Source organism: Diaphorina citri, unplaced genomic scaffold (assembly GCF_000475195.1).
Source record: "Diaphorina citri unplaced genomic scaffold, Diaci psyllid genome assembly version 1.1 scaffold1396, whole genome shotgun sequence".
NCBI classification, from domain to species: Eukaryota; Metazoa; Arthropoda; class Insecta; order Hemiptera; family Psyllidae; genus Diaphorina; species Diaphorina citri.
This window is the reverse complement of record NW_007378822.1, coordinates 1-10960: the sequence shown is the minus strand read 5'-3', so window position 1 is coordinate 10960 and position 10960 is coordinate 1. Positions and strand designations below refer to the sequence as shown.

Here is a 10960-nt window from a genome sequence, read left to right as displayed (position 1 = left end):
CCAAGATCACCGATGTGCTATGTCATTGTTTTTGTTTACATACTGTAGAGTTCATTTAAATCATGTTCATATTAGAACTATGTTAAAACAATTAAATTAAGAGAAAGTTGTTGGTAAACCTAAAAAAAAAAAAATAGATATTCCGTCCTGCATGGTGATAATATAAAGATATAAGGCTGATGGAAATGAAAGTTTAAAATCTTTTTGTTTCTCTTAATCCGAATCATCAGCTAACCGATATTGTCTTCACGCAGATGGGTTCATCCCGAAATCATGAACAACACTTGATGTACCAACAGTCATTTTCAGATACATATATCATGCTCATGCATATCATTGATACAAATAGGTATAATCCTAATGGGAGCTATAGAAATAGGGAATAGATGCTCTAGTAAAAAAGGGGTGGTTTCATTGGAATCACACTCAGATTTCAGTCAGTTTTATCTGAGCCTCCTGTTAGAATATTTCAGAGCGCCATGAATCTATTGATTAGCTGTGTGATAGTTCATCTATTCAGTTCTGTTTGTAAGTACAATATTTACTCATTCCCCTGTCAGGAAAATATTACATAATTAGATTAATTAGGGATTAGCGATCCATTTGGATGATAATGCCTGGTAAGGAAAATGGTAATGGGCTAATGGCAACAAGTTTGCTTTTATTGAAGAAAATTAACTTAAATAACAATTGAGAAAGCAAACTAAACCTTTCTTCAACTACTTTGGCGTCCAGTACACAATATTGCATTTCAGATGCGGACACCAAGCTTTGGATCGGTCCCAGTACCAACTTCGACAACCCGAGGAACTGGGATCACCGTCAGAAACCGTCTTCATCGGAGACGATAGTGTTTAATGGTAGTTACAATTTGCCCATTGAGTTTCCAGTGGGCAAAATGAAGGCGTGTGAGGTGATTCTGCCGATGAATGGAGAGATTATAATGCCTAGTAATGCTATCATGAGTATCGGAGGAGAGGATGGGACTTCACGATGTAGTGGACAAGGTAAAGTCGCAGAATTTGCATCGTTTATGTCTTCTGTAGGATTCCTACTTCCGTATTTCCATTTCCACTACGCCGAATGGTGAATTAAAACAGATGCCGACTGCCGATGCATAGTCATACATAATTAGATACCTACGACTGATGTTGGGTCATTGTGTAATAGTCTAGAAATGTTTTCCAATGGAACCATGCAGGGTAAGTTATGGCCCGGTATTAACGCGCTTTCTCTCTAAAATAATCTCTGAATATTCTGGAAGTAATAACATAGGTAGGTAATACTCGTAATATTTTAATTAGAATAGGTAGGTGTATTTCTCCATTGATATTGACATATTTTCCGATGACAACTCTTTGATAAACGAAAAATAACCACTCCTTTCCAGACGTCTACACGATGAGAAATCGTTCCTACTGGTTGGATCCAAAGAACTGGTATAGTGACCAGGTCAACTTGGCTACCCCAGATTTGGAGCGTCTACCCTGTACAGGCGATACGGTTGTGTTTGTACATGGCCTTACTTACTCCCTGTACATACCCAATGTGGTGATTCATAAGCTCATCATTAATAATCAGGTACGTATGTAGAATTCCTATACCTACCTGTAATTATGCAGATTTTATATAAAAAAAAAAAAAAAAAAAATGTACCTATACAAGTAGCGGACTTTTGTTCTCATCAGTTTGGGGATTCGTAATTTGTACATTTTCAAAGATTACCTACCTACCTTCTTCTTTTATTATACAATCCTCAAATTGGAATTGAAAATATCCAACACCCGGGTATTTCCAATCTAGTCTTTGGTATTGTGTAGGATGACAGGACTAATCAGTTACCTATAATCATGCAGCTTTTCAGTTTCCCTTTGAACATCTACAAAACCTTTCAACGTCAGATTTATTTCGACAGAATAAGATACCTACATTGCTATACCTAAATGTTGCTATCACCATACAGTAGCTCGATAATTCCTCAGAGACATTTTGATCAAAGAATTTCTCCTCAAGACACCTTTATGCGAAAGTGTTGAAATATTAATGCTTTCAATGTTGACATCAAGGTTTGTATTTTCTTTTGGGGTTTACTTTCTTTCAGAGGAGTTTTGGGGTGAGGTGTTTTTATTAGAAAAGTAGCTTTTCTTATCAGTGAGTTTCAGTATTTTGGCGCAAAACGCGCTCAAAAATGTCAAGGCGACAGGGGCTCTAATCTTTCGACTTCATCAGACTGGGATTTACCTATCAACAGAGTTTTGTTTGGGAGGGAAGTGATGTGTATCGTTCCCTATCGCTGGAATTGTTATTGTTGTCTTTACTGTTTGTTGTTGTTGTTGTTGTTGTTGTTGTTGTTGTTGTCGCTGAGCGGTCGGTGATAGACTTGGGATCTGGAAATTGGTTCTACGAGCCCAATTCAAGTCATGGAATTTAGCGTAACTGTAATGATCGTGAAACAACTTCTAAAAGTGCCTTAAGTGAAAATATTACACTCTAAAATAAATCTAATAACTATTTTAATTATTATTATTTAGTGGTTTGAAAGGGACCTGTAACTGCTAAGGTCTATCGTTCCGAGAACGAATCCTAATAACCTAATATCCAACTAACAAGCGTTCAACAGGTCGTATTCCAAGCGTTTATGCGTAAAATTACAAGTGCTTACGCCTCATATTGCAGACCTTTACGCAGTAAATTTCATTCAAGCATACTCGTATGTATACGCGTAAAATTACAAGTGTTTACCAATTACCACGTCACATTTTCCCGGCCTTAAAGCATTTAATTTTCCCCACGATGTGTGATGTGTGTTTTCTTCATGTTTGTTTTACTGTTTTTATGAGTGGAGACTTTTTATGGGCAGTACGTGTCATTGCTTTTCTCTCTCTCCCTCTTTCTCTCCATCTCTCTTTTTCCTTTCTCTCATCACGGTCTCTTTCCGTCTCTCTCTCTCTCTCCCTGTTTCTCTTTCTTCCTTTCTTTCTTTCGCTCCCTCTCTCTTTTTCCTTTCTCTCGCGGTCTCTCTCTATCCTTCTCTCTCTTTTTCCACTCATCTTTCTCTCTCTGAGCTCTCTACCTCTCAGTCTGTTTTGCGGTTCGAGTTCACAGTGTAGTTCATGAATTCTTTGTGTTAAAGCAGAGTTTTTTTTTCCTCATTTTTTGTGGATAGCTCAGCATTTCTAAGCGCCTCTTTTTTAATCAATTTTCATATTTCAAGTTTATATTTACACTGTTGATTCCGCCTTTATTGTTATTATTTTTATCATGATGGGATTCTCAATGCACTGCAGATTGCCCAGGCACAGCATGTTTAGGCATGACACTATGGCATGACTTGAAGGCTGAATATACAGGCACAATACCTAACTATACCTACTTGTAGGCTCGCGGTCTCTCTCTATCCCTCTCTCTCTCTCTCTCTCTCTCTTTTTCTACTCATCTTTCTCTCTCTCTCTACCTCTCAGTCTATTTTGTGGTTCGAGTCCACAGTGTAGTTCGAAAAATCATGAATTCTTTGTGTTAAAGCAGAGTTTTTTTTTCTCATTTTTTGTGGATAGCTCAGCATTTCTAAGCGCCTCTTTTTCAATCAATTTTCATATTTCAATATTATTTTTACACTGTTGATTCCGCCTTTATTGTTATTATTTTTATCATGATGGGATACTCAATGCACTGCAGATTGCCCAGGCACAGCATGTTTAGACATGACACTATGGCATGACTTGAAGGCTGAATATACAGGCACAATGCCTAACTATACCTACTTGTAGTTACTATACTTTTAGAGCACATGCCAAGTGTTCTAAGTGCAAGAGCTAAGAGTCATCATTACCTTCAGCTAACTACCATGTTCACAGCCTCATTAGAAACCTAAGAGCCAGTCCTCCTACTCTTTTTCCTTTTTCTAGTACCCTTCCAGCGTTTCTTTTTTATCTTCTCTCTCTCTCTCTCTCTCTCTCTCTCTCTCTCTCTCTCTCTCTCTCTCTCCCTCCCTCTCTCGCTCTCCCTCTCTCGCTCTGTTCTTGAACCGTTCCTGATGGCAGCATTGTTTATGTATCAACATAGTTACCATTTACGCTGTCGTAATTATTGCTACATCATCATTTGTTTTAAAACAAACGCAATATTATTAAGTAATAAATTAAATTGAATTCCGACCGACTCAAATAATAATAATAATACTTACAAATTATTATTATTATTATTATTAGAATTATAATACTTTGTAGGATTACTAATTTTATAATCACTCTAAATTCTAATCTAATTAATGGATTTATTTATATAATTTTATACTAGTGGGTAGACGATGTAAATAGTCTAATAAATCTAGATAGGTAGTCTGTGTTTGGTGGTTTGTTGATTGTTGCAATGTATTATGGTGGTCTTGTAGGATTGCCAAGTAGGTTTTTGTAAAGTGAATAATTAAAAACTATTTTGAGCTTGTCATTTAAAATAGAAACGAAGGTGGACCCGGCCACAATGTCCTAATAAGAACTTTAATGACCGTTTCCACAAAGTGAGTTTAAACTCGGTGTAATTCTCGGATTAAACAATCTGATTGGTTGATTTTAACAAAATTTAGAAATTTCAGCCAATCAAATTGCTTAAACCGAGATTAAAACTTAAAAAGTGTTTAAACTCACTTTGTGGACCCGGCCCTAAGGCAGATACACACCGCATGGTTTGCTATTAACATTGATATTGATACCCACATCAGTTTCGTGAATTAAAATGTTTGTGGCACATTGCATACACAATTAGTTTACCGGCGTTCATACAAATCACTTCAAATAAAGCCAAGTCAGCGGCAGCGGTTGAAGGACGTTGATTGCAGATTACCGAAACGTTACAAAGGGTTGGTGTCAGGATGGGTGACTGGGCAATGGCATGCTGTTTGCCCTTTCCAGTCCAACTGAGACTGGATGAGGTTAATGTGAGGAAACAGTTACAGGCAGTTTGTCACCGAATGGAGGGTAACACCCCCACTGAAGAGCTCGTTCAAAGAACATTTCCGGTGAGGTTGGCTAAAAACAGAGTGTAGTGGAGAGCATAGCACATAGAGCATCGAGTAGATAGAGGGTTAGAGGGAAACGACGAATTCAAACCGCAGAGACCTGAAAGTAAAAAGCTCTGATTTTCTCCTTTTTCTTGACCTTCTCTCTTTGACTTCGGGACGATAAGACCTTAGTTCGGTTGTTCCCTCTATCAATATTCCTCCTCCTCTCCTTCTTCTTCTTCTTCTTCTTAAAAAAGAAATTACTAACCCTTTTCGGGCAGATTTTGTTTCCTTACCCGAAAGAAAAATAATTAACCCATTCTTACCCGAGTATGAGGGCGACGGATTGGCATATCTCCGCCCAATAGTAGTAGCCTACTGCTGGAGTAAAGGGACTTTTCAGTCCTATGCGAGCAGTATAAATAAGCACTATTATTATTATTATTATTACTATCACGGCACGTCATGTGAGCTCACGTGACGTGATAGTAGAGTGTTTCTACCTTAACTGTTGTAAACGTAAATTGTAAGCACATAACAAATAAGTGCTAGGTCGTGGACTCGATTCCCGCTCGAGGCAAACTTCATCCAAAACATATAAAGTTTGTTCTGAAAACGGCTGGCTTTCTCCTTTTTCTTGACCTTCTCTCTTTGACTTCGGGACGATAAGACCTTAGTTCGGTTGTTCCCTCTATCAATATTCCTCCTCCTCCTCCTCCTCCTCCTCCTCTCCTTCTTCTTCTTCTTCTTCTTCTTAAAAAAGAAATTACTAACCCTTTTCGGGCAGATTTTGTTTCCTTACCCGAAAGAAAAATAATTAACCCATTCTTACCCGAGTATAAGGGCGACGGATTGGCATATCTCCGCCCAGATGGAGTCCAGATTTAGTTCTGGATTTTGACTACCAGGTGCTTGCCGACAGATGTGTGCACCAGGTGGTAAGCTAGGCATACGACACATGATAGTGTTCAACTCTGCAGGGAGGGGCTGTGCCACTACGGTGGAGGGAAATGAGGATGAGTATTAGATAAAAACTTTAGATGTTACAAACCGGTTGGATGGAAGAGCTAAATAAGTGCGAATCTTGCCATTAAGGTCTTAGTAAATAATTAACATAGTCTCTCTGAGTGTAAGGTAACCTGGTAACCTTTAAGTACCATAATATAATGTATATCTGCAGTTAGACCGTGCAATTATCTTTCTAAATAAGGACTCTATATTTGTATGTTTGACACTTGTTATCATATTTTAAGCAATAAATGAGGTAGGTATAGGTACATAATAAAATTATATATACATATATAGAGGAAGGTAGATACCTGCCTACACGAACTTTGTTAGACTCCACGTTTTAAGTGGGTTTATTATTCTCTCCCTCCCTCCCTCTCTCTCTCTCTCGCTCTCTTTCTCTCTCCCCTTTCTCTCTAACTTTCTTGTCATATGTTCCAAAGTTGAAATCACACATCATGATTTTCAAGAAAAAATTGTTTGGAAAGAGGAAGAAGACTCACCTGAAGATGAAGGAGAAGAAGAACATGATTTACCTGAAGTTATGGAGATATTTCTGCCATTTGAAGAGACTTGGATGATGGGTCTCACGGCACTTCTTGTTGAAGAAATTATTGAGAAAACTGAAAAAAAGAAGGGGGGGAATCAACACAATAATTCTGCCAAATGAAGTCAAATAAAACCTTTCATTCAAAGAAATTTTAGAATAAATATGTCATACTTCAATGACGTCATTTTGGAAACAAAAATAATTGGCAATGACCTAAATGAAAGCTCACACCATCATTAGGTATAGCAGGAAGTTCAAGACAGAAAAAGCATTTTCAACTTTTCAAGGATAAATTTAGAAAGGCTCATACTTACACAGTACACACTGAAATAATAAGATCTTACCACTGAAAGACTGAGACTGTACTTTGTGGAGGTATCAAAATGGTCTACCAACCAAATATTTCTTTCTAGCTAACTTGTGAAAGTTCCGTTTCTAATTCCTATGAAGTTCTTTTAGGTCCAAGATGTTTACTCACCAAATAACAACAGGAATCTTGTACTCAAACTCATTTTAGTCCTCTCAAGTCAACATGGAAATCACAAAAGAAAAGCCACGTCGATGAGTTTTGACGAAGGTCTATGTCAAATTATGAATGGCAGATTATGAAACACACGTATGTTGTCACGAAGAACCTTGACACCTGAACTAACACAGCTAATCAATCTAATATCATAACTATGGGAAAAATAGGGAAAACATGATGATGTACTGACAGGGTTTAGATTATTCAAATTTTCTTTCACCTACGAGTTTTTAGTCCGTCCTTCCTTTATTATTACAATAGTAATAAAAAAAGGTATAAGGGACGGACTATTGTATTCGCTTCGGTGTCTGTCTGTCTGTCCCCATAGAAGGACTTATCCAAACCTGGTCGACCTATATATCAAATTAAAGGTCTTTTTACCAGGAACACGAAAATGGTAGTGCAAATTTTGTCCATAAAACCATAAAGTCAAAAAACCAAAAAAACTGGTTTTTGGGGGATTTTTTTTCACATTTTCTCACACAAATGAGCTGTGATCTCGAAATTTGTCGCGACGACCTATGAATTAAAAGCGAGAAAGTTTTAGATAACACTCCAGTCGATCATTTAAGACCGGTTTTAGCGTCATCTATGTTAAGCTACGCCGAGAAAGGCCAATAAATGGATGGGTGACTTAAACATTATATTGGGAATAAAGGGAGAACGGGCTCTAGTCTTGATTTTAAATCATTACATGAAAGTAAAATCAAAAAATCAAATCAAGAATAATAATAAACTGAATATTAAACAAATTAGGTAGGTACAAAGGTATTCTTTAACCACGATCGAATAAACTACGGGCTAAAAAATTCCCGGAGGGACGGGCCCAGCTTGTTTCTTTCACTGCGCCTTTTCCCAATGTTATTAGGGTCTTCTATGTACAATGTACATACATACAAAACATACAGTTGTAGCATGCATTTTCCTTTTCCTAAACATGACCAAATGTAATTTTTCATCATTATTATTATATATAAATATAAGGTGGTACGTCAAAATCCCTGAAAATTTCAAGTGGTACGTGTTTACTAAAAGGTTGAGAACCCCTGGACTAGATTGTGTATTTTTTGTTAGTGGATGTGTCAAAATAACTTTATTATTATATATAAATATAAGGTGGTACGTCAAAATCCCTGAAAATTTCAAGTGGTACGTGTTTACTAAAAGGTTGAGAACCCCTGACCTATCTAGTTCTATCTTGGGGTTGTTGACTTGTTGGGTTGTTACCTACCTTAGAGAAACCAACCTCAGTGGTGCAGTGGTTTGCTTGGGGGACTTCGGATCTGGAGGTTGGTGGTTCGAGTCCAAGTCAATTCATGAAATTTAGAATAGAGTGTATTAAGCGGGGAACGACATTTGAACGACAAGCAATTATGCTTAAAATTCCGAGTTACCTATCTTACGATTTAGAGGTATGAGCCTAGGATAAGGTAGTTTACACTCTAGGAAGAGTACCTATCAAAAGCCCAAGTAGGTACAGTTTTCACTTTTTGACAGGGGTCTAACATCTAACATTACTGTATTACGGGGCAAATACCTACCATAACAGGGAACTGAATTCCCAGTATGAGAGAGAGAGAGAGAGAGCGAGTGGGAGAGAGAGCAAAACAAACATGTGCATTATGTTTAGATATGAATAAAAATTTAAATTACCCAGGAGAGTTTTATTTTTCAATTTGAAGATTTTTTCTCCCTCCCCTATGGGGGACAGGTTGCTATTATTCCCTCCCTTTTCCCTCCCACCCAGTACATTATGGAAAATGTACATCATTGTGAAGATGGGAGGGAAATTCTGAATACTCGTCCCGTGGTCCTCAGGGAAATAATCTGGGAATGTGACGTCACAATAGAACTGTTACTGGTAAACCTGGATTTAAATCCCTGGTGTCGACTGAACCGTCCACACTGCCTCGAAAACGTCCATCAACATCGAGCGACGCGACAAGACGGTCGGTCGACTATGTTTGGACACGTCGATTTTCAAAAGTGAAAGAAGGATTTCCAAGAGAGATGAGCTGAAAACGTCACATCTAGATCAGTCGATGTTCAGGTGTCAGTCTTCGATCATTTTCTGATGTACTGAGCTGAGAGCCTGAAAAGAGAATTCAATAGAAAATGTATACATTAGTAGGTACATTTATTATGAACCTTAATCAATATTACTAGCCTAGTTATGTACCTAGGAAAGTAGCTCGTCTGCCTTGGAAGCACTAGATCGCGGGTTCGATTCCCGTCCGGGCTAAACTTTGTCCTCAACCGATAAGGTTCGTTCTCGGTTGGTTTCCTCCTATCCTGTCCTCCTCCTTCTCTCTTCGGTTTCAGAAAGATAAGACGTCAGGAATTACCTACAGTTCCCTCTGTCCTCTGTCAAACCCCTTTTTTCCTCTTTTTAGCTCCTTACCTTGAAATACTTGACTGTTTTGACCCTCAGTTCCTGTGTGGCATCCTCATCACATATCATAATCGTACAGGGATGCATTTGGAAGGCGCTTACTGTCCACATGTGGTTGACTCCTTCTTCTATAGCTTTGTACAGAGCGAAAGCTTTGTGTGATCCTGTGATCAGGATCATTACCTGGGAGAAGTGGGGGGAACTGCTGGAGTAAAGGGACTTTTCAGTCCTATGCGAGCAGTATAAATAAGCACTATTATTATTATTATTAAAGAGTAAGTTCTCTCTTTTTTTTTTTTTTTTTTCTCTCTCTCTCTCTCTCTCTCTCTCTCTCTCTCTCTCTCTCTCTCTCTCTCTCTGGTAAAACCTCAGAACTCTGTCTCTTTACCTTGGGATTTTCACCAAGCCTGCCTTCTCCATCTTTGTCTTCTTCTTTTCCTTTTGTTCTTATTCTTCATAGTCTTCTTTATCTATGTTTCTTGCTTCTTCTTCTTCTTATTCTACTCTTTCATCTTCTTCTTTAACTACTTCTCCCTTGTCTTATTGTTTTGCTTCGTCCTCTTTTTCTTTATCTTGTTCTTCTGCATATATCTCTTGTTTTGTTTTGATCTGATGGTCTCATTATCCCAATTTCCATCTTGCCTGATGTGTTGCCCATTATACACTCTCCTATTACTCTTATAAGCTCTTGTGTCTGCCTTTGTGTGTTTGTGCACATTATCTTCTAACAAAGCTCTTCTTGTCTGGATGTGGAAGTTGTTCTCATTACTTTTGTATTTTATCAGCAAACCCAGTATGTATGTTGATGTTGGTAGGATTTACTTTACTTCTGTTACCTCCATTTTCTTTAGTTTGTTAAGAAAAGTCTTGCTTCTTGTATAATCTTTGTGTATATCCATTTGTCCAAGAGATTCTGTTTTTCTTTCTTATGATCTCTAGTCTGATTTTAAAAGCACTTCCCATTACTTCCACACTACATAATGTCTTTCTGCATGATACGTTTACTCTTGTTGGTAGAATTTTATTTACCTACCTCGTTTCTTATTATATCCTTTAGTTTGTTAAGACCATTTCAATTTCTTCTTGCTGTTTTTGCGTTGTTCGTTGTGCTCTTGTGTCAGATCTTCAATTACTCCTATCCAGCAATTGTCTGTCTTGTACGAATTACCTACGTGTTATGCTCATTATCTTCTTTGATATTATCCTTATTTTAAAATCAATTTTTTTATGTCTGATATTTGTGATAATGCCGATTTGCCGATACTAACGTTCACCAAACTTGTGACATACTTTGGACATCTTACAAAAAACAAATCGATTAACCGTTGACTCACCCTGGAATCTTAAATCCAAACAAACCATGTCTAGTGTTATAATGAAACAGGAGAAAGAGAAAACAGCGGGGTAACAAGAGAGAGCGAAAGAGAGAGAGAGAGAGAGAGAGAGAGAGAGAGAGAGAGAGAGAGAGAGAGAGAGAGAGAGAGAGAG

General features: G+C 37.8%; 3 protein-coding genes across 4 annotated transcripts; 1 reads left to right on the top strand and 2 right to left on the bottom strand.

The window, feature by feature from the left end:
• Positions 1-408: 408 nt before the first annotated feature.
• LOC103515673 lies at positions 409-1625 on the top strand. Its single transcript, XM_008480610.2, has 3 exons — positions 409-528; positions 756-1007; positions 1391-1625. The coding sequence occupies exons 1-3, from the start codon at positions 480-482 to the stop codon at positions 1591-1593; spliced, it is 504 nt and encodes a 167-aa protein (XP_008478832.1). The 5' UTR covers positions 409-479; the 3' UTR covers positions 1594-1625.
• Positions 1626-5823: 4198 nt separating this feature from the next.
• LOC108253225 lies at positions 5824-7189 on the bottom strand. 2 transcript variants are annotated; one of them, XM_017446769.2, is made up of 3 exons: positions 7033-7189; positions 6508-6627; positions 5824-5991 (listed from the first exon to the last, which is right to left on the bottom strand). In XM_017446769.2, exons 1-3 carry the CDS (start codon positions 7064-7066, stop codon positions 5825-5827), a joined length of 321 nt encoding a protein of 106 aa, XP_017302258.1. In that variant the 5' UTR covers positions 7067-7189; the 3' UTR covers position 5824. The 2 variants fall into 2 exon arrangements, with proteins under 2 accessions (XP_017302258.1, XP_017302259.1); XM_017446770.2 differs by having other exon boundaries at positions 6541-6627.
• Positions 7190-8983: 1794 nt separating this feature from the next.
• Positions 8984-9659, bottom strand: LOC113470100 (glucosamine-6-phosphate isomerase-like). Its single transcript, XM_026828284.1, has 2 exons — positions 9482-9659; positions 8984-9172 (listed from the first exon to the last, which is right to left on the bottom strand). Exons 1-2 carry the CDS (start codon positions 9650-9652, stop codon positions 9134-9136), a joined length of 210 nt encoding a protein of 69 aa, XP_026684085.1. The 5' UTR covers positions 9653-9659; the 3' UTR covers positions 8984-9133.
• Between the last annotated feature and the right edge of the window lie 1301 nt (positions 9660-10960).